This window comes from Phodopus roborovskii, unplaced genomic scaffold (assembly GCF_943737965.1).
Source record: "Phodopus roborovskii unplaced genomic scaffold, PHOROB, whole genome shotgun sequence".
Lineage (NCBI taxonomy): Eukaryota > Metazoa > Chordata > Mammalia > Rodentia > Cricetidae > Phodopus > Phodopus roborovskii.
Genome location: NW_026126459.1, coordinates 15,049,346 through 15,073,385, shown reverse-complemented (window position 1 = coordinate 15,073,385; position 24,040 = coordinate 15,049,346). Strand labels below are relative to the sequence as shown.

Here is a 24,040-nt window from a genome sequence, read left to right as displayed (position 1 = left end):
GAACTTGACAGACCACAACAACAGCAGGGAAATAGAATGGCTGTCTTACCCTGACTTGGCAAGGTCAAGCAGTCTTCTATATTTGTCTCCTGCAAGCACATAGGACTGCATGTCCAAATCAGTGGTCAAGGTGGGGGCAATTCTATGCCCAACAGGCCATTAGCTGAGGCGAGATTGAACTCCAGCAGGAGCAACAACAGTGTCCAACATATTTTCGGGAAAGTGCACGGTGCTGTCAGGAGCAACAGTGTCTCATGTCAATGGAGTACTAATATTAAAACATTTAAATGCCATGTTCTGCATGTCTATGAAGTGATTGAAGATTAAGCATCTATATCTGACTAATCTCATAGGTACAGGAAATGTGAGTGAAGATAATTTGTAATACTCGGGAACTTAGCTAAAAAGACTGATTAAAACTTTCCTGAGTAAAGCAGGAACAAATACTTAAACAATATAACTATTTACATATAGCTACATGTAAATCCCTAAAATAGAGGTAGAGTATAAGTGTCAAGACAAGAGGTAGAACTATAAAGGGCAGCAAGATAAATATCCCAAATTGTATCAATATACAAAATGTCTTGAACACAAGAAAAGTATAATACATACATAGAATTTGGTAAAAAATAATGTGCATAAATATTATAAGTGGAAACATTTAACACAATATAACAAAATATAAACTTAATTTTACATAGCTTACCACATAGGAATACATAACAATGTAAGCTGTAAAATACTATCTCATTCATACTCAAATTCTCAAGGAAATAGGCTAATCTACTTATATCCCATCTAAACCATACCTTTACCCACCATTCCCTATTCCTGTCTAAAAGATAAACCCGAGTGTAAGCATCACCCAATCCCAAATAACTAAAACCAACCCAAAGACGATGACTATTATCCCAAATTTCCAAGGGTAGGGAAAGGGGGCGTAGTCATATTAAGATTACTTCCTGCTGAAATGGGACGATGATTGCTCCAATGGATCCTGTAGGAAGAAAATTTTTAGCAACCAAATTTCTCAACAGAACTGGCTGTGACATATGTAGTTAGTCACTGTGTGGCAGAAAATTCTTGACTGTAGTTCTATTTGAAACTGGCCAGGGTGTAATAAAAAGGTGCACCATTACAGCTAGCTAGTCATGAGTTGCCTCGAGCAAAACAGTCTCAAACTGGTTTTAGGGTGATGTTTGTAGTTCCGATGCATCAGGTTGAGTCAAGTGGAAATGATGATGTGGGGCCCCATCTTCTTTCCGGAAAGTTCAAAGACTGCTGTTAGGAATCGTTATTATTCCTTGTGGAAAAGTTACACATCAATATTAAAGTAAAATTTTCAAGTTTTAAGGTATGCATTAGGGAAAGACAACAATAAGCATTAAAAGTATGTGAGAAAATTAGGATTTCAGAGAGAAAATTGCATAAGATATGAGTCCCCAGATTTTGTTTCTTCTGCCTTACACCAATTGGCTTCTTGATTTAAGGCAGAAACCATGAATTTAATCTTAACAACATGCTTGAATTTAGAGAAGGAAAGCCAAATCCAACTCCAAAGCCAGCATTGGTTTACAAAATTTGGGACTTCAGGAATACTAGATAATAGAGAGAAATAGATTTCTATATAGAAATTGTTTACTACAATTAAATATTTTTTTTTACCATATATCAGATTCTGCTTCCTTAAGTGATTGTTTCTGAAGAGCTGTCTTCTCTTCTGTAGGCACCTACATGTTCAGTGTCTTTTGGCTGTTTGATGATAGGTTTTCTCTGTTTTCCTGTAAAAACAAGAACAGAACACTTCCCCTACCTTTGAGAGGCCTCCGCACACCTCATAGGACCTAGTTTGTTGGATGACTTGTCATTTCTCTTCATTAAGATGTTTCTCTTGTTCAACTCGGATCTTGATTAACTTAGATGGTATCCATAGTTTTTCTTCTCCTGTAGATACAAATGCAAAACCCCTACCCCAACGTAACACATATCCTGCTTTCCATTCTGAGGTCAGTACATCCTTGAAATACACTGGCTGATTTAGTTCAGAAGTTTTTTCTATTGTCCAGTGTCTTTCTGCAGCTGTTTTTCCTTTTTCATCAGCATTAAGAAAGTTTAATGTTAATAAAGCATTATGTAATCTGTGTTTGGGTGTTTTGGTTCCTCCTGCCTGTTTATGGAGCATTTCTTTTAAAGTACGATTGGATCTCTCAACCACTGCTTGTCCTGTAGGATTGTGTGGTATACCAGTTATGTGCTTTATCTTGTAATACTCAAAAAACTCTTTCAATTTGCTGGAGACATATGCTGGAGCATTATCAGTTTTTATTTGTGCAGGTATGCCCATAATGGCCATTACCTCTAAAAGGTGCGTTATAACAGAATCAGCCTTTTCAGAGCTCAGAGCAGTAGCCCACTGAAACCCTGAAAATGTATCTATAGTGTGATGTACATATTTTAATTTTCCAAATTCTGCAAAATGAAACACATCCATTTGCCATATTTCATTCCTATTTATACCTTTAGGGTTACTGCCTGGTGGTAAAGGAGTTTGGTTATAGAATGAGCAAGTAGGACATTTCCTTACTATTTCCTTGGCTTGTTCCCAAGTGATAGAAAAATCCTTTTTTAAACCTTTACTGTTCACGTGGTGTTTCTTATGAAACTCTGAGGCTTCTAGCACACTTCCTATCAATAAACGATCAATTTCATCATTGCCTTGTGCTAGAGGACCTGGCAGACCCGTATGGGATCTGATGTGTGTTATATATATAGGATGAGTCCTCTTTCTGATAGTATCTTGTAACTGTATAAACAATGAAGTTAATTCTGTATTGTCAGGAATAAATTCTGCAGTCTCAATGTGTAAAACGACTCTCTCTGCGTATTGAGAGTCAGTAACTATATTGAGGGGTTCTTTAAAATCCATAAGTACCATGAGAATGGCATACAATTCTGCCTTTTGTACAGAATTGTAAGGGCTTTGAACCACTTTGCTAATATTTCCTGATTTATATCCTGCCTTACCTGATTTATTTGCATCAGTGTAGAATGTATGAACTCCAGAAATAGGTGTTTTTCTTACAATGCGTGGAAGAATCCAAATCGTTTTCTTTATGAATTTGATTCTCTCAGTTTTGGGATAGTTGTTGCTAATTGTTCCCAAAAAGTTACTGCAAGCTCACTGCCAATATTCGTTATCTTTCCATAAGGAAGAAATTTCCTCATTAGTTAAAGGTACTATAATTTCTGCTGGGTCCCTTCCTATTAGCTGACGAAGTCTTAATTTACCTTTTATAATCAAGTCAGAGATCTTTTCTATATATGTTTTCAGTTTTTTATTCTGTTTATGTGGTAGGAATATCCATTCTAATATGATATCTTCTCTCTGCATCAAAATCCCTGAAGGATATTCTCTAGATGGTAATATAACCAGAATACAGTCTAGGTTTGGATCCACACGGTCCACATGTGCTTCTAGTATCCTCTTTTCTACCCATTCTAATTCCTTCTCAGCTTCAGCTGATAGTATTCGTGGACTATTCAAGTCCTTATCTCCTTTTAGGGCCATTTTCAAGTTTTTCAAATCATGCCCTTCTACTCCAATTATGGTTTGCAGTTGAGAAATCTCTCCTAGTAATTTTTGAAGATCATTAAGAGTCTGGTAGCGATCTCTTCTGATCTGTACTTTTTGTGGTCTAATTTTCTGTAGACCTATTTTATATCCTAAGTAGTTGATAGACTCTCCTTTTTGTATTTTTTCAGGTGCAATTTGTAATCCCCAGCGAGGTAAAACTTCCTTTACTTTCTCAAACATTTTTTCTAATATTTCTCCTTTAGAGTCAGCTAACAATATATCATCCATGTAATGATAGATTATGGATTGTGGAAACTGTTTACGAATTATTTCTAACGGTTTTTGTACGAAATATTGGCACAGGGTGGGGCTATTTAGCATTCCCTGTGGCAAAACCTTCCATTGATATCTCTTCACCGGTTGAGAATTGTTATAATTAGGTACCGTGAAGGCAAATTTCTCTTTGTCTTGTTCTTGTAAAGGTATAGTGAAGAAGCAATCCTTTAAATCAATAACTATAATAGGCCATTCTTTGGGTATCGAAGAAGGCAAGGGCATTCCAGGCTGTAGAGAGCCCATTGGCTGGATAACTTTATTGATGGCTCTCAGGTCTGTAAGCATTCTCCATTTACCAGATTTCTTTTTGATCACAAATACAGGAGAATTCCAAGGGCTGGTTGATTCCTCAATATGTCCAGCATTTAGCTGTTCCTGAACCAGGCTTTCTAAAGCTTCTAACTTCTCAGAGGTCATAGGCCATTGTCCTACCCAGACAGGTTCCTCTGTTAGCCATTTTAAAGGTAGGGCTTTTGGTTCCTCTGTTTGTTCAGCATTTGTATTTTGTTTTTGTACTGCCTGGATATTTGGTCTCTGTCTTGTATAGTACTTAACAGTATTCTTTCCACAATCATGAGGTCGTCTATGGTTCCTATCTAATACAGGAGGAATGTTAATCTGTGTATTCCATTGCTGTAATAGATCACGACCCCATAAATTTATCACTACATCAGCCACATATGGTCTCAACCTCCCTCTCTGTCCTTCTGGTCCTATACAGTCAATCCATCTCGTGCTTTGTTTTACCGGAGCCAGGGTTCCAATCCCTAAGAATTGAACATTTACCTCATGCAGGGGCCATCTTTGAGGCCAAGATTTATTAGATATGATAGTTACATCAGCTCCTGTGTCCACCAGACCCTCAAACAGTCTATTATTCATCTTAACTATCAATCTAGGCCTATGACTATTTATAGCAGTTTGCCAAAATATACGTTTTTCATTTCCTTCTGTCATGTTTGATTCAACTTCCATCACTAGTTCGTCATCCAGAGCAGTATGAGTTTTTATAATAGGCACAGAATTTTCTAATTGTCCTGTGGGAGATTGTCTTCCACTGTGACTGGGAATGTTCGAACCACCTGTGACATGGGAGCCTTCGAGAGGCCCCCCAAGGAGTTTCCCGATGGTAAAGGGTTTCCTTGCTTGTCTCTGGTCGATCTACACTCATTTGTCCAGTGTCTGCCTTTGCCACACCTTCTACATAACCCAGGAGGCTGAGGCCTTCTGTTTGATTCATTCCTGGGGGTGTTACTTCTAGGGAAGCTTTGCCTACAATTTCTTTTTAGATGTCCTATCTTACCACAGTTATAACATCTGACATTATGATATCTTTTCAAACCTTTGGGGATGGCTTCTCCTACCCAAGCTTCTAAGTCACCATAGTAAGGAACTCTGTTATCTTGATATCTTCTCTGACCTTTAGATATGGCTTCTCCTATCCATGCTTCAGTCTTATTGTCATTATACTCAATGTTGCCTGTATATAGGACCCATTCATCCAAGGGTGCTGATCGCATTTTTAAAGGCCAAAGCACCTGTTTGCATTGAGGATTCGCATTCGTATAAGCTAAAGATTCTATGAGTATTCGCCTAGCATCTATGTCTGCTATCTCTAATTGTACTGCCCTAGATAATCTTTCTAGAAAGATACTAAAACGTTCTCTAGGTCCTTGCTTTATCTTGGTATAGGGTTCTATCCTCTCTCCTAATTCATGAACCTTATCCCAAGCATTCAAAGCTGCTGTACTGCATAGAGACAAGATGTGTTCATCATAGGCAGCTTGGGTTTCTGGGTCAGCATAGAGACCCTCACCAAGAATTTTATCTTGGGGAGCTTTATACCCTTTCTTTAAGCCCTGAAGTTCAAGAGCTTTTGCTTCCTCTCTCCATAAAGCCCTCCATTCTATTTGAGAGGCGCTTTCAAGGACAGCTGATATTAATTGATCCCAATCCTTAGGGGTTACCTTGTTATTCCATGCCCATGATTCTACTAATTGCTTCACATAAGGTGAGTGCATGCCATAAGAGACTACTGCTTCCTTTATACCTTTTAAATCTTTCATACGTATTGGTTCCCACTGATATGCAACGACACCTTTTGGATGTTTCTTTGTTGCTGGCTTTTCATGGATACAGGGAAAGCTCCCCTGACCCTAAATGGTGTGGAAAATTTTAAATCTTTTTCATGCCCTGTTACCTGTAGTTCTTCTTCAGATGTATCAGACTGAAGGTCTTCTAAAGCCTGAAATCTATTCACCATTGTTTCTTTGAGTGTCTGAACTTCTTGAATCAAATAACTTTCTAGAGACTTCATTGTATCAGTCAGTTTCTTACTTTCTCCAACTACAAATGATTCCATGTTTTTAATCTTATCATCCTTAGATATTATCTGAATGGCGTGTAAACTGCCTTCCAGAAACAATGTTCTATCTGCTAGCTTGCCATTATCCTCAGACATGGAAGAGATTCTGTCATCTAGTCTTTCTATCTGATGTTCCAGTTTTTTAAACTTATTAGTAGCTTCCTCCGACCAGGAGTGGGCTGTTTCTGCTAGTTTGTTAATGCATTGCATTGTTTCTGTTCTGGTTATTGAAGTATCTGACATTAAACAAATTATACCTTTCAGCTCGCCAACGCCATCTTCAATATTCTGAATCTTTCTTTCTATATTTTCTATGCTTTGAATTCTATCATTTTCAATGTTTCGAATCTTTGTCTCTATGTTTTGAATTCCATCATTTTCAATGTTTTGAATCCTTGTCTCTATGCTTTGAATTCTATCATTTTCAATGTTTCGAATCTTTGTCTCTATGTTTTGAATTCCATCATTTTCAATGTTTTGAATCCTTGTCTCTATGCTTTGAATTCTATCATTTTCAATGTTTCGAATCTTTGTTACTAAGTCTCCCATGGTTTGTACAAGTTCCTTATTGTTTGCTGTAATCTCAAACCATTTCTTTAAGAATATCATGTTAATGATGAAACCCATTGCTATTACAAAATAAAAGTATATATTGGTCCAGTCATAAGTTTCTTCTGCTAAAATCCCTTCTACATATGAAGTAAAATAATTCCTAAAGTTCTGCATAGTAAAATTATCTGCCATAGTTATAGAACAATTTATCTCAGATTTTATATCAGCTTAAATTGCAAAGGATGTTACAATTACCTTAGGTGTAATTCTGCTGTCCTGGAACTTTGATGCTTTTAGTTGTATATCTCAGCTTGTGGTAGCTACGCCTGGAGGTGTGTCATCAAATAGCGCCTAGCCGCCCAGGCTCGTCTGATCCCGGTTCCTGTAAAAAGTTCTTAACAAAATATGGCAAGCAGAATTTTGTTAAAAGGGGACTTTTGGAGTTACTTGTAACACAAGACGAAACGTGTGCAAGCCGGGCGGGTGCCGCCGGGCGGGTGCCGCTGGGTGGGTGCCGCCGGGCGGGTGCAGCCGAGAGGCTCTGCGCGAATGCAAAGTCCCGTGCGGAAATGGGCAAAAAATGTTAAGCGGTAAGTGCCTTCTCAGGTCTGCTTTAGCGGCAAAGATCTCCTTTGCAGTAAGGAAGAGGCAAATGTCCCAAAGCTGTGGTGAGTCCACCTGGTTAAACCCTGCCCGTTGGGGAAGGTGGGGGAGGGGGCGGCTTCTGCCGCCTGGGGGCAAAACCCAGGTAAATCCCGCTTCTGACACCAGATATTGCAGTAAATAAGGATCAGGATAAACAAATAAGCCGAATAGATGTTTATTCAGGGAGAAATAACTTACAACCTAGACAGATGAACACCAGGAAATTCAACCCAATCCTCTCCTGTCCGAGTCACGCCAGAAAGAGAGCGCCTTCCTGGCCCCCTCTGACCTCCTTCCTCAGGTCACCTCCGCCCATCGCTCCACCCCCCAATGGGCGTGGTCAGTGCTACAGAAGGACTACCTCACTACAGTTCACAACCCCTTTCTTGTATCTTTGGCTCTAAAGTTAGAACCATGTGGCTGGAGCTGCTAGGTTCTGCTGCTTGCTGGGGCTGGAACATGGCCCCCTCATTCAATTACATTTTTACCAGCCCTATGTTGTTGATGGCTTCCTTCACCACTCAAACTTTTCTTTAATTCCATTGCACAAGTTGGAAGTTTAACTGGGTGGTGTCTTGCTCTCTATTCCATATAGCATTAGGCTTTTCTTCAAAATTTTGATGTCTTTGAGCACTGGAGTTATTAGCTCCCTTATATTTCCTGGTGCTCCTTTTTTCTGCATACATATATACATACATACATACATACATACATACATACATAGCTCAGCTTGCTCCTTTTCGTTATAGATCTGCCTAAGAGTGACTACTAATAAGCACACAACACAGTCAATACTAGGCTGTCTTGAAATCTCCTCTGCCAATGCTGTTAATCTAAAAATACTTTAATTTAGGCAGATTTTTTTTTTTTTAACAGTGGTGAAAGACAGCCACATTCTCCACCAAACTTTCACAAGACTGGTCTTTAGGCCTCTTACTAATATTCTTCTCCCCTGAAACCTCTTGAGCAAGACCATCATAATTTACATGGTTCTCGGTAACACTGTCTTCCACACTCATACTAGGATTGCCCACTAAACCCTGCTTAAAGCATTCAACTGCTTCTCTAATCCAAAGTCCCAAAGTCCACATTCTGCCAACCAGCAATATGGTCAGGCCTGTCACAGCAACATTCTGCTCCTGGTACCAATGTCTGTCTTAGTCATTGTTCTATTAGTGTTAAGAAACACCAGGACCACAGCAAATCTTATAAAAGAAAGCATTTAATTGGTGGCAGCTTACAGTTTCAGAGGTTTAGTCCATTATTGTCATAGCAGGGAACATGGAGGCAGATAGGTAGAAGTAGCTAAGAGTTCTACATCTAAATCCATAGGCAACAAGAAAGAGAGAGCCACTGGGGCAGGCTTGGACTGTGAAACCCCAAATCTCACTCCCAGTAACACACTTCTTCCATCAAGGCCATATCCCCTAATCCCTCTCAAGTAGTAACATTCCCTAGTGACCAAGCACTTAAATATATGAGCCTATGGTGCAATTCTTTTTCAGCTACCACAGCATGCATGAATAGTGTTAAAAGGCATCATTCATTGGAATTTTTTCTCTCTTTTGATATTACAATAATGTGTTTGCCTTGCTATGTTGTTTTATAATCAACTTCAGGAATCTAAGCATTATGAGTAAATATTCATCTCCATTATGTTTTGAATTCTAGCAGGAACCAAAGTGGGCCTTCCTTCATGTAAGCAGACATTGCCTTGGCTCACTTCAACCACAGGCAGAGCCCAAGAGGACTCCATATTCTACTTTTTTCTTTTCAGTTTTCTTCTTTATTTATTCTTTTTGTCTTTCACATCATGCATCTCCATCCCATTCATTTACCCATCCCTTTGTATTTGCCCTCTGCCCTTGCAACCCCTCCCATAAAATAAAACAAAATTTCATGGAAGCTGTAGTGTAATATAGTGAGTTGTGTAGTAAACCCTTTTACCCATGTATTCTACTTTTTAAAAGTCACTTTCATTACTCACTCCAGAAGTCAAGTTATTTTGCTTATTACCTAGTTTTGGAAAAATAAAACATTGTAGTAGAAGTCTGTATTTTAAAAGCCATTACTTTTATATATTAAAACAGTAACTCTTCTTTTATTCTATTAATTCCTTACTGACTTATCCACTGTGCCCTGGGTCATTCTGGAAGTTTCCCAAAGCTGAATAGTGAGTTGATTGGAGTTTGCCAGGACAAAGCAGATAGAGAAGAAAGTGAGAGGGAGATTAAGTTCAGCTGACATTACAGATATTTTGTTTGTTTGGGGGTTAAGAGTGTTGTTGTTGTCACTGCTGTTGCTGAGACAGAGACTCATGGTATAGCCCAGGCTTACCTAGAACTTGTCATCGTCCTGCCTCAGGTGTCAGGACGCTGAGGTTAGAGGCTCCTGGGTTTGCATTGAGTTTTCAAGGAAAGTATGGAATAGTGCAGGACCCCAACATTCTTAAATTGCAGTGAAACTGAAGTAATATATACAAATAGCCAGAACCAATAAAGGAATCTGCACCAGTAACAGAAGCAGACCTAGTGATATGGATCCCAGGTGGGTTACTTTCACAGCATGAGAGAGATCTTAGAGTGGAACCCCAAACTGCAAAAACATAAAACAAAGCTTCCAACAATATTTTTAAAAACAAGTTGAAAGACTGTTATGAAAACAAAAAGCATGAATGCTTGGAAATCCCTCAAGGAGAGACTTGGGATAGAGACCCCAGCCTTCTTATAGTAACCTAGGATCCACAATCTTTGGGAATGATAAAGTATTAAAATCCCAAAATGGAACAAATTCCAGAAAAGGGTGAGAAATTAGCATGAAAACTGAAATGAAGTGAATGTGAACCCTTAGTTTCTGGAAGGCAAATGAAAACTTGAAAGTAAATCCAACCTGGGATAGAGTAGGGTGACAGGGATGCTAAAACAGGGCAGCTTAACTGTCATCTTCTCTGTCAGGAAGTTATGGAGAAACTGTTTACTCACAAGTCCATAGTGAGGGCTCTCTAATTTCATTTGATTTTTAAAAATAAGTTTCAAAGTGATATTCCGGATAGGGAAAGACTGGGCAAGAATTCCAGAGGTTCCTGGCAGGTTCCTGATCCCCAGGCTCCCTGTCGTGTCCCTGAGAAGTAGTAGACATCCTGACAAGGAGTTGGGCCATTCCAACAAGAGTTTACACTATAGGAAGGGAAAACTGTGGTCAGTGGTCAGGTGACCATAAGGGCATAATGAAACATAGCAGTATAAAGGTGGCATTGCCTGGCACAGTCAAAGAAAAATGCATTAGACAGTATGAGAACACGAAGAGCAACACACAGCAATGCACTATGGGAAACAGGGAAACCATGTTTAGGAACAAAGACATTGAGAACATTTTAAGACACTCAATATTTTTTAGGATTTCTAGGAAATTGTACAACAGGATGAAAGAATAAGGTCAGGAGAGAAACATGTTCCAGGTTAACTGTTGAGGGATGCCTGCTATCTCCTGAAGGCTGTCTAGTGGAGCAGGATGTTTTGTTCCAGGTAACTTTTGAGGATGCCAGCCATCTGCTAAGGATAGCTTAGTAGAACTGGGTGCATTACTTCATGAAATTAGTATCTGTGACCCTGTCTTTTACAAGTAACTTCTGAACATATGATTGTCTGATGTTTTCCTAATGAGTTCCTTCTTGCATGGTTGGAATGGAGGAAGTCTCCTGGCAGGGAAGTAATACTGGTATTCTGGAATTTATACCTGGCCCTGCAGAGGGACCACAGGAGGTACAGGGCCCCCTCTTGTTATTATAAATTACATTACAAGTCATCTGATACTAGCAGCTGGGATTTGAGGAATGAGGTCATAAAGTAGGGGAGATTTGGAGGAGCGGCAAAGGGATTATTGTACCATGTGGACCCTAAGGTTATGGTTAGGACTGAGGGAACATGTTTAACCACCCATGCAAGGGACCCTGATGCCTGCATTCCAGCAGCCAGTTTTCTGTGCAGAGATTTTGGTTTTAAGACCAGGTACTGTTCACACTGCCTCTTGTTGGTTTAATGAGACACACTTAAGAAGTCAGACCATTTCCTTAGAGTCAAATCCATCGACTTCTGAGGAGAAATTAAGAATGTTCTAAATTAGCTCCTGTCCATGTTTTAAAGATTTTTCTTCTGAGGACACACTGAGCTACCCTCTGCCTTTGTTGAGGGTACTGAATGACAACAGGCCACCTTTTATCTCCCCTGGATGCTAGACAGGAAGCTGGGGTCTTTATTTCTCTCTTCTTTAGCTAGAAACATTTGGATTTCTTAGAACCAGATTTGCTCTAAACATATGAACCTCTATTTGCATCCACTTCCCCATTTCTAAAAAAGAAACCTCAGAAATTTTGAAGGTAAATCTCATCCCTTCAGCTGGGAAGAAAAGCCCATTTGTTCCTCAGAATTATCGCCTGGCTGCCCACTTTCCAGTCTACTGACTTCTCTGAGCTCTGCCCTCCACCATTCCCCAGCACATCCCATCATTGAGTGGCTTCTCATGGGTTAACCAATCTCCCCAAGACCAAGACTGCAAGTTTCCATCACACTTCAGTAACATAGTTTCTCTAAATAGTACTATTACCTTTTTCTATGATATTTTAAGGCTGTAATTTAAGGTAAGGCTGTGTGTGTGTGTGTGTGTGCATGTGCGTGTGTGTGTGTGTGTGTGTGTGTGTGTGTGTGTGTGTGCGCGTGTGTGTGCGTGTGTGTGTGTGTGTGTGTGTGTGTGTGTGTGTGTGTGTGTGTAGGCTTGAAGGAAATTAGCCCCATATTTTATTTCTTTCTGAAAGTGAATTATAAAGATTATTAACCTACTCCTCCATTTTTACTGTTGATCCCCTGTTCATAACAACTGTTGCTTCTGGCAATTTAAAAACAAGTTGTGGCTTGTTCTTCAACGTTTCATTTGTTCTTATTTCATGATGCAGGCATTCACCTTCAGCCACCTCAGAATTATTTTCCAGAATAGGCTAAAGCTCCACCATAGTGCACTGATGTAGAAAGCTCCCTTGTGCCCTGGGAAGGCAGCCTGTATGGAGCTCAGTGCTGCTATGCAAGTTACAAAGGCTATGAGCAGGGTCTTACCCCCCAGGTCTCCACTGTTAGAAACAGACTGATGAGAGGCATCATACACAGAGATCTGTCAGAGCAGAGCAAAGGACTGGTTCCAAAATATTGTATACCAACAGGGAGGAGCCCTCATTCCCTTCATTCAGCAACTTTTTTACAAATGCCTTGTTAATTAACTTATTATATATGTATGTATACATACATTATATATATACATATATATATATATCATGCATCATATATCATGTATATGTAATTTCCTGGGCTGGTGAGATGGCACAGTAGGTAAAAGTGCTTGTTATGCAAACCTGACAACCTGTGCTCAATCCCCAGATCCCATGTAGAAGGAGAAAACTGCCCCCCAAAAGCTGCCCTCTAACCCCCCACATGCTTTTATATGCACACTATTACACACATAATAACATTTTTTTTATTAAATAAAGGTAAAAAAAAGACTATGATAGTTCTTTGTGTTAGGCCACAACTGTAGTTTTTTGCTATCTGAACAGAAACTTATATGCCACTGTATGGTAAGTACCTCTAAGGGAGGACACAGTGTGATCACCAAGCTGGACCACTCCATGGATATAAAGGAATTCAAAATGCCAAGGCTATGTATCTCTCAAGGCATGACATAGCATGAGGGAGTTGGTGGACTGGAAGAGCCTGGGAGCTAGAATATAGGGAAGGGGTTTGCCGGCCAGAGCAGTCTGGGAACTAGGTGGGGACTTCTATCTGTTCCAGTTTGTTTGACAAATAGGGAACTAGATGCCCTGTCACAGAGGTAATTGGCTGTAGGGGTCAGACAAAGGAAGAAATGGATTCTTCTGACACACAGAAATCCACTTTACCCATGTCAAAGGAATGCAAATAAAAGCTTTTGTTTATGTTAACAGTCCTTCTGTCTACCCAGTCAGAGTTCAGCCTGAGCTCAGCCCACATTGCCAGCAGCACTACCACTGGGGAGGGGGGATGTTATGGACCTAAGAGTACCTAGCCCCACATTTTAAGAAGTTAAATTAGGCCTCTGTCTTAGTTGCATTATGAACATGTCCCTTCAGGTCATGTGCTCTTGGTATATAACACTTCAGTCTAGAATCTGGAGCTTCTTCATAGTCACATGTTTTTAAGGGGTAAGCAGGTTTCACACATGAAAAGCAACCTGAACTTGGCAAATTTCTACAGGCATTGATCTTGTGTTTTGATGCTCAGTTTTCTGTGTAGGATACCTGTAGTAAAGAATGATCCCTTCTAGCTATGCTTTTCATTGATGACATTTGTTCAAGCCACAGTCCTGAGATATGTTCCTGGTAAAAGGTCATTTAGCTGATCTTCGCGGTATTTAATGTTTACTGTTAACCTCAGAATGTCAAGCAGATGTTAGGCATGTTGTGGCATTTAGAATAATTTTTCCATAAAATGGTGTATGTGATTGTGAAGCAAAGAAATCCCAGTGTCACCTCTAGAGGCCTGAAAGCTCCATGTCAGGTAGGGACTGGCAATATCCATTTTCAATGTTTGCCTTCTTTCATTGAGAGAACCCTGGGGCATCCACATGGAGTAACAGAGAGGAAGCTTTCCACACTTTTTTAAATATAAGAAACAGTTAAGCCCCCACATAAATTATGGGTTGTGTTCTGAGGGAAGAGTAATGCCATTGCAACAGTGTTAGTCATGCTGATGGCCAGAGGGGAGGAGATACACAGCTCTGGTCCTCAGACCCTGGGAGGGAAAACAAGTGGGGACAGGACTGACTTTGCTACTGCTAGAGCTGAAAGTGAAAGACCCGCGGAGAGCTCAAACCCTCATGCCCCGACTCAGGAAAGGTGCCCCCCCCAATCACTCATGAGAAGCAGTCTTGATGCAAAAGCATGAGGTCTTTTAGATTCCAGTGCACTGGGGTCTGCAGCCATACTACATGTGGGGTAGTAGACTGGGAACCCTGGGTACAGGGTTCAGACAGCTTTTACAGGGTTACAACAAAGTCCGCCATTACAAACCAATCCTCTCATAGCATCCAGTGTGGACCAATCTATTTCAACTATCCAAGCCCGCGCTTTGCCCAGGAAGTATGCTTTTGCTAGGGCTCCTGGGTAATGTGACAACCCGCACTTAGCCCAGGAAGTCTGCTTTCACTAGGGCTTCTGGGTAGTGTGGCACAGCTCATTTCCTGTTCACATTCACTCACAGGTGCTGTCAGTAACCCACCCTGTCATAAACAGTCAAGAATAACCTTTTGCCTACTCACTGCTAGGGGGCAGAGTCTAGGGAAAATTAGGCTAAATTTTTTCATCCTTACAAAAGCTTATGAAGTTCAACAGTAACCCCCAGTTTCCCTGGGTGGTAAGATGTTGGGAGAAAAGGTAGCATTGTTTTCTTACCTGCTTCAAAGGTAAACAACACTAGCAAAAGCCAGACCTTCAGTGAGTTCTTACATGTCTTCCTGTGTTCTATCTGTGATTGAAGTCTCATTCAAAAAGGGAGAAAAGTGGACAGCAGGATGCTAACATGAAAGTAAATTTAACTTTTCAGCAATGTAGATGTCTTAACGATTTCGTTAAATGAGCCAAAGGGCCATTTCAACTTGGAGCACTGAGAAATACCATCCTTCATGACTTTGGAGTCAGCGTGTCTCTCAAGACATCCTTTTCTGGTGGCCTGTGTCTCCCCTGGTACTCCAGAGGATAATTACTTGTGCAGAGTGAGAATTCTTCATTTTGTAGTGATTGGCCTTTTCACACAAAATAACCCATTCTCTGTGATAATCTTTTTCTTTGCCGGGTAAATTTCTATTATAACTTAGTTCAGGTATTCTCTCTGAACTTATTTCCAGCCCTTGAAAGCCCCTCTGCCTTTCAGGTAGGAAGTCAGCCCTTCCCTCTGTTATGGATATTGTCATGTTCACCTTTTCTCATCCTCGCCTTTTATCTGCCACTAACCAGAGTCTTGATTTATTCCTCTGCATTATGACTAATGCTGCATGAGTCTGGGGGGGGGGCACATGAAGGGCTATCAATCTACATGTCTCAGGATAGGGTACCCATAAGAAAACTCATTCCACACCCATGCTGTAAGCTAAAGTTGGGAAATTGCCCACCTCAGACTTCTCTGCTGCTTAGTAATCCTGTTAACTGAGTAGTGACTCATCGAATGCCTTTCTCTGATCTGGCCATAGATGTAATTAGTTCAGATTAGCATTTCTTCCTGTATTCATTTGTGTTCAGCTAAGATTAATGCACAGTTGGAACTCAATATGTTAATGTTAAGTGTAGAAATCTCCACCAAGATATTAGCAGTGGCTAGATTTGGGGTATTTGTGTTTTTGTTCAAGATTTGCTTCAAAAATTCTCCTTCATTGTTTTAAATATATATGCATGCATAGGTGTTCATATATGTGGGAGAAGACATTCCCAGTTTTGAATATAGATGGAGCATGAAGGAGAGAGACACATACAAATAATAAATGTTTTATTATAACTTAAAACCAATCTAGGCTGGATCCAGATAGACTAGCCTGTAACAAATGATGATTTAGAAAAGCAGGTCTGCCAGGCTTATTCTTTGGTCCCCTTACTACGTAGTAGTTTACAGAGTTGCTCTAATCTGCATGGAGAGATGAAAGTGACTTTCCATCTCTCACCCGGATCTTGTCCCATCACTTGGCTTGGCCAAATCTAATAAAATAGTGTGAGCTGTAGGGGCAGCATCTGGAGTTGGTATGTAACAAGCACCAGTTGACCAGGTCAACATGACTTTTCCTCTATTCTTTCCTGTTTCAGTTACTGTAATGAGTGCATGCTGGATCCAGACTGCGGTTTCTGCTATAAGATGAACAGTTCAGTTGTCATTGATTCCTCCTGTGTTCCAGTTAACCAAGTGTCTACAAATGAGGCAGCCTGGGGCAGGTACGTCACACACTGCTTACTATGAGAATATCATTCAGTTTCTAAATGAGGATATTTTATTGGTTTACACCCATTGTACAAGACATGGATTTCGCTGTGATATTTTCATGAATATGTACAATACAGTTTGGTTATGTTATCTCTTACTTCATTCTCCTACCCTTCTTTCCCCTCCTCTGGCCACCTGCCCTTTCCCTAATAATCTCTTCTAGTTTCATATCTTCTTTTTTAAAAAATAAACATTTCAGGCCCGCAAGGTGGCTCAGCAGGTGAAAGTGCTTGCTACTAAGCCTCCCAGCCTGCCTGAGCCAATCCCCAGGACCCACGTGATAGAAGAGGCTAACCATGTGAGGGATCCTGTGACCTCCATACAGAGGCTGGCACACACATTCACACACATACAAACACACAATAATTACTTTAAAAACTAAAAGTCCAAAATCAGTGTATGAAGGATGGCATCACTGGTGAGACTGGCTTCCATGAGAAAAGGCATTATCACTGGAGAAGACTGGCTTTGTTGAGAGAAGGTGTTACCACCAGTGAGACTGAATGTCTGCTGTTCAGCATGGCTCTTCCATGTGCTCCTCAGAAAGGGCTATGCAGCATGCACTGGTGATCCAGAAATGTACAAGGAAGCTCTCAGGACCCACATGCTCAGGCCCCAGCTCAACCTCCAGGCTATTTCATTGAAGCAGAAGTTGTTTTTTTTTTTTTTTTTTTTTTTTTTTACTATCCACGGGGCAGTTTCTCCCACTCCATACTGTAATTTCCAAACTGTCATCTTCTGAACCCACATAAGACCATTGTAAAGTAAAAATAAATTAACATGCCTTTAAATCATTCATGGAGCTGTTTTCCCCTGGAGGTTTTGTGGCTCAGGGCAACTAACAAAAATCAGAATAAAAGTTGCTAATCATTAGTGGGTGGCCTGTCTGAAAGCTATCAGCATTTCTGTTTGGGACAGACCACATTGGTTTATCATGAACACATAACTAATACTTACATACAATAAGTATTTCCCACATTTAAGAGCTAGTGTTCATATCCATGAACTCAAAATATGGAAATGTATTTAATATAACTTTAACCTCTTTTTACATTTTAAATCCCCCTTAAAAATAGCGCCCCCCAACTCCTCATTATTCCACCTTTGACAAGGACAAAACTCTGTAATGCCATAGTTTGCGCATCCTAACAAGGTACACAGCATACGATAGGTACAGTCTAACATACTAGTATCAGTTTTTATGCTCCTGCCATTGATTATCTTACTATGTAATTGCTCAAGAAAGTAGAGGTAAATTTTATGTTAGTTGTATAAAACTCCAGACTACATATGGAATACACTAATTACAAAGAAATATGTGAAAAATGCAATCACTATTTAAACAAACACTTTGAGAGAAGTCTTCCAAAACACAGCAGTGCACTAGTTACCTTTATTGCTTCACGACATGTTGCCCTGACACCAGCCTCTGCATCAGCTCCTAGTCCCTTGCTGTGACAATGCATCATGGCCAAAGGCAACTCAGAGGAAGAAAGAGTTGATTTCAGTTTATGGCTCAAGGAGGATGCAAGTCTGTGATGGTGAGGGAGATTTGGCAGCAGGAAACTGAGAAGCCCCATTTTTAGTCACATAGAGAAATTAGAGTGGGAAAGGTTATAGCTTCTCAGCCCACCCCTTTCTCCAGCAAGACACCATCTCTTAAAGTTCCATAATGCTCCAAACTAATTGGGGCACTAAGCTCTGGGAGACATTGCTCATTCAAAGCAATTTTAATCATTATTTTAATGATCCCAGTTAGTTGATTCCATATTCTAGATATATCTACTTTGAGTTTCAACTCTTAGGATTTGTGCTCACCATTGGGAAAAAATAAGACTGAAAATTAGTTGCATGAAATTATGAACATGTTATAAAATGTGTGAGGACTGGGGTAATGGCTCAGCTAATAAAACTCTTGCTGCCAAAGCATGATAACTGGAATTCAGATCCCCAGATCTAACATAAAAGCTGGGTGGGCTGGGAGGCCAGCCTAGAACCCCAATGCATGAAAGTCTAGAATTGGTAGTTTCTTCATAGTCACATGTTTTTAAGGGACAAGCAGGTGTCATATATGAAAAGCAACCTGTGCTTGGCAAATTCCTACAGGCATTGATCTTGTGTTTCAGTGATTGATTTTCTGTGTAGGATACTTGTAGTAAAGAATGGCCCCTTCTAGCTATGTTTTTCATATAGTGGTACATTTACCCAATGGAGTACTACTCAGTGGTAAGAAACAACAATGACACCCTAAAATTCACAGGCATGTGGGCAGAACTAGAAAAGACCATCCTGAGTGAAATGGCCTCCAGGTTCAACACTAGACCTTGCTGCAGTATATATGTGGAAAGTGATCTAGAAATATACCCAATATTAATCTTAGATCTCCATGTGAATGTATATTTCTGCAACCTTGTACACATGTCCCCACACACACAAGTAAACATACATGCATAGAAACTAGAAACCACCATATATATGTGTGTGTGTGTGTGTGTGTGTGTGTGTGTGTGTGTGTGTGTGTGAAAATAATTTAGAAAAAAAAACTACTGTATCGCCCCATGTTTTAGGGAACTAACTTGTAAGCTGGAGAGATGGTTCAGCTAAAAGAAATGCAGGAGCTCTGCTAAAGAGGAAGAGAGTGCCAGGCCCCAGCTAGATCTGACTGTAGGTGCGGAAACATCCTGAGGCCTCTGCCAAAGTGGCCTCAGCTGGAGAGTGCCAGACCCAGGCTAGATCTGCCTATCAGAGTACTGAACATCCTGAGTCCCAACCTTCAGGATCTTTGACTCCCATCGCCACTCTTCTGCTGGAGCCTGATCTTTGGCCCCCATCACTGGGCCCCTGCCTGTGGAGAGACCACCTAGAGAGCTTGGACCACACAGAGCTATAGATATCGAACCACTGACCCACCTAAGCCCACCTGGGGAGTACCAAAGAGAGAGGGAGAGACCCCTACCAACACCTACTGGAAGAAGCTATGGGAAGACGGCAATACAAGAAAACACCTAACAACAGAAAGACAAGCATAACACTACCAGAATCTAGGGAATCTACACCAACTAGACCTGAACACCCCAGAGCAGATGAAGCAAAAGAGATCGACTTAAAAATTATCGTCATAAAAATGATAGAGGCCCTCAAAGACGATGAAAGAAAATCACTTAAAGAAATGGAAGAAAAAAAAAACAAAAAATTAGAAGAAATGAACAAATTTCTTAAAGAAAGTACATAAAGTCAAAAAAAAATTTAAGCAAGTGAAGGAAATGGTTCAAGACTTGAAAACTGAAGTAGAGATAATAAAGAAAACACAAACTGAAGGAATGCTGGAAATAGAAAAACTGGGCAAACGATCAGGAACTACAGACACAAGCATAACCAACAGAATTCAAGAGATGAAAGAGACAATCTCAGGTGCGGAAGACAAACTAGAAGAAATAGATTCATCGACCAAAGAAAATCATAAATCCAACAAATCCTTAACACAAAACATCCAGGAAATGTGGGACACCTTGAAAAGGCCAAACCTAAGGATAATAGGCATAGAGGAAGGTGAGGAAGCACAGCTCAAAGGTGTGGAAAACAGATTCAACAAAATCATCTAGGAAAACTTTCCCAATCTGAAGAAGGACATGCCCATGAAAGTACAAGAAGCATACCAAACACCAAATAGACTGGACCAAAGAAAAAAGGCCCCTCAACACATAATAATCAAAATACCTAACACAGAATAAAGAAAGAACATGAAGAGCAGCAAAGGAAAAAGGATGGGTAACATATAAAGGCAGACCTATCAAAATTACACCTGACTTCTCCATGGAAAGTCCAAAAGGTCCTGGATAGATGTCCTACAAGTACTAAGAGTTCATGGATGCCAGCTCAGGCTACTATATCAAGCAAAACTCTCAATCACTGTAGACAGAGAAAACAAGATATTTAATGACCAAAGCCAGATTTCACAATCCATATCTACAAATCCAGCCCTACAGAAATTTCTGGAAGGAAAACTCCCACCCAGGGAAGTTAACTATGCTCAAAAAAACATAGACAATAGATAATCCAGTTCATGAGAACCCAAAGGTAAAGCAAGACAAATATATTCACAATACCACCATCAACAACTAATCTAAAACAAATAAGCGTTAAAAAACCATTGGTCCTTATTCTCCCTCAACATTAATGGTTTTAACTCACCTATAAAAAAGACACAGGCTAACAGAATGGATACAATGACAGAATCCATCGTTCTGCTGCATACAAGAAAAACATCTAAGCTTCAAAGACAGACATTACCTAAGGGTAAATGGGCCCAAAAAGCAAGCAGATGTGGCTATTCTAACATCTAACAAGTTTGACTTCAAACCAAAATTAACCAAATGAGATGAAGACGGTCATTTCATATTCATCGCAGGGGAAATCCATCAACACGAAGTCTCAGTTCTGAACATCTATGCCCCAAATACAAAGGCACACACATTCAGAAAAGAAATGCTACTAAAACTCAAAGCTCACATAAAACCTCACACACTTATAGTGGGAGACTTGAACACACCACACGCACCACTAGACAGGACCACCAGTCAGAAACTTAACAAAGAAACAAAGAACTAACAGAAGTTATGTGTCAGTTGGGTTTAACAGACATTTATAGAACATTCCATCCAAACACAAAAGAATATACCTTCTTCTCTGCTTCACATGGAACCTTCTCTAAAATGAACCACATACTGGGCAACATAAGAAACCTCAACAGATTAAAAAAAAAAAAAAATGGAATAGTACCCTGTATCTTATCAGAACACCATGCTTTAAAATTGGAATTCAACAACACAACTCGCAGAAACCCTACAAACTCATGGAAACTGAACAATGGACAATTGCACCATACCTGGGTCAAAGAAGAAAAAAATGAAAGAAATTAAGGACTTCCTAAAATTCAACGAGAATGAGGACACAACATATCCAAACTTATGGGACACCTTAAAAGCAATGTTATGAGGGAAGTTCATTGCACTAAGTGCTCATAAGAAGAAAACAGAGGATAGTCACATAGGAGAATTAACAGCGCAACTAAAAGTCTTAGAACAAAAAGAAGCAAACTCACCCTGGAGGAGTAGATGCTAGGAAATAATCAATTTGAGAGCTGAAAACAATAAAATAAAAACCAAGAAAAGAATACAAAAAAATCAATTCAACAAAGAGTTGGTTTTTTGAGAAAATCAACAAGATAGACAAACCTTTATCCAAACTAATGAAAAAGCAGAGAGAGAACATGCAAATGAACAAAATCAGAAATGAAAAGGGGGACATAACAACAGACACAGAGGAATTGCAAACAATTTTCAGGTCATATTTTGAAAACCTATACTCTACCGAATTTGAAAATTCAAAGGAAATGGACAAATTTCTGGATAACTATCACCAAAATTAAATGAAGAACAGACAAACAACTTAAATAGACCTATAATCCCCAACTAAATAGAAGCAGTCATCGAAAGCCTTCCAACCAAAAAAAGCCCAGATGACTTCAGTGCAGAATTCTACCAGAAATTCAAGGAAGAGCTTATACCAATTCTCCTCAAATTGTTCCACACAGTAGATACAGAAGGTTCATTACCAAACTCTTTATGAGGCCACAATCACCTTGGTACCCAAGCCACACAAAGACACAATTAAAAAAGAAATCTACAGATCAATATCCCTGATGAACGTCGATGCAAAAACACTCAATAAAATACTGGCAAACTGAATCCAAGAATACATCAGAGAAATCATCCACCATGACCAAGTAAGCTTCATCCTTGGGTTGCAGAGATGGTCTAACATAGGAAAATCTATCAATGTAATACAGCATATAAACAAACTGAAAAATAAAAACCATATGATCATCTCCCTAAATGCTGATAAAGCCTTCGACAAAATTCAACACCATTTCATGATAAAGGTCTTGGAGAGTAGGGAGAACAGGAACATACCTAAACATAATAAGAGCAATATACAGCAAACCAACAGCCAACATCAAACTGAATGGAGAAAAGCTTAAGGCGATTCCTCTAAAATCAGGAACAAGACAAGGCTGCCCTCTCTCTCCATATCTCTTCAATATAGTACTTGACTTATTGCTAAAGCAATAAGACAACAAAAGGAGATCAAGGGGACCCACATAGGAAAGGAAGAACTCAAACTGTCTCTATTTGCACATGATATGATAGTTTACATAAACGACCAAAAAAAAACTCTACCAGGGAACTCCTACAGCTAATTAACACCTTCAGCAAACTAGCTGAACAGATAAACTCAAAAAAAAAAAAAAAATCAGTAGCCCTACTTTATTCAGACGACAAAGGGGCTGAGAAAGAAATCACAGAAACATCACACTTTACAATAGCCACAAACAACATAATGTATCTTGGGGTAATGCTTACCAAATAAGTGAATGACCTATATAATAAGAACTTTGTGACTATACAGAAAGACATTAAAGAAGATACCAGAAAATGGAAAGATCTCCCATGCTCTTGGATATGTACAATAAACATAGTAAAAATGGCAATCTTGACAAAAGCTATCTACAGATTCAATGCAATCCCCATTAAAATCCCAGCACAATTCTTCACTGACCTTGAAAGGATAATAATCAACTTTATATGGAAAAACAAAAGTCCCAGGATAGCCAAAACAACCCTGTACAATAAAAGAACTTCAGGAGGCATCACCATTCCTGACTTTAAGCTCTACTACAGAGCTATAGTCCTGAAAACAGCCTGGTATTGGCACAAAAATAGACAGGTAGACCAATGGAATCAAACTGAAAACCCTGATATTAATCCACACACCTACGAACGCCTCATTTTTGACAAAACTGCTAAAAGTATACAATGGGGGGAGGAAAGCATCTTCAGCAAATGGTGCTGGCACAATTGGACAATGGTGTATAGAAGACTGCAGATACACCCATGTCTATCACCATGCACAAAACTCAAGTCCAAATGGATCAAAGACCTCAACATCAATCCAGCCACACTGAACCTCTTAGAAGAGAAAGTGGGAGGGGAGGTACCCTTGAACAAATTGGTATAGGAGACCACTTCTCGAACATAACTCCAGTAGCACAGACACTGAGATCATAAATTAATAAATGGGACCTCCTCTAATTTAGAAGCTTCTGTAAGGCAAAGGACACAGTTGAGAAGAACAAATGGCAGCCCACAGACTGGTAAAAGATTTTCACCAATCCTACATCTGACAAAGGGCTGATCTCCAAAATATACAAAGAACTCAAGAAACTAGTCAACAAAACACCAAATAACCCTATTAAAAATGGGGTACAGAACTGAAGAGAGAATTCTCAATAGAGGAAATCAAAAAGGCTGAAAAACACTTAAGAAAGTGCTCAGCATCGTTGGCTACCAGGGAAATGCAAATCAAAACAACTTTGAGATACCATCTTACTCCTGCCAGAATGGCTAAAATTCGAAACACCAATGATGGCTCATGTCGGAGAGGATGTGGAGAAAGGGGAACACT

The 24,040-nt window shown here is 39.8% G+C and overlaps 1 protein-coding gene across 1 annotated transcript in view; it reads left to right on the top strand.

Annotated features, from left to right (window-relative positions):
* Slc2a13 (solute carrier family 2 member 13) overlaps positions 1 to 24,040 on the top strand; it is a 291,506-nt gene that overhangs the window by 205,243 nt on the left and 62,223 nt on the right. The window contains exon 7 of the mRNA XM_051189696.1: positions 16,342 to 16,467. Coding sequence (XP_051045653.1) covers positions 16,342 to 16,467 — 126 coding nt within the window. The remainder of the gene's footprint in view (positions 1 to 16,341; positions 16,468 to 24,040) is intronic.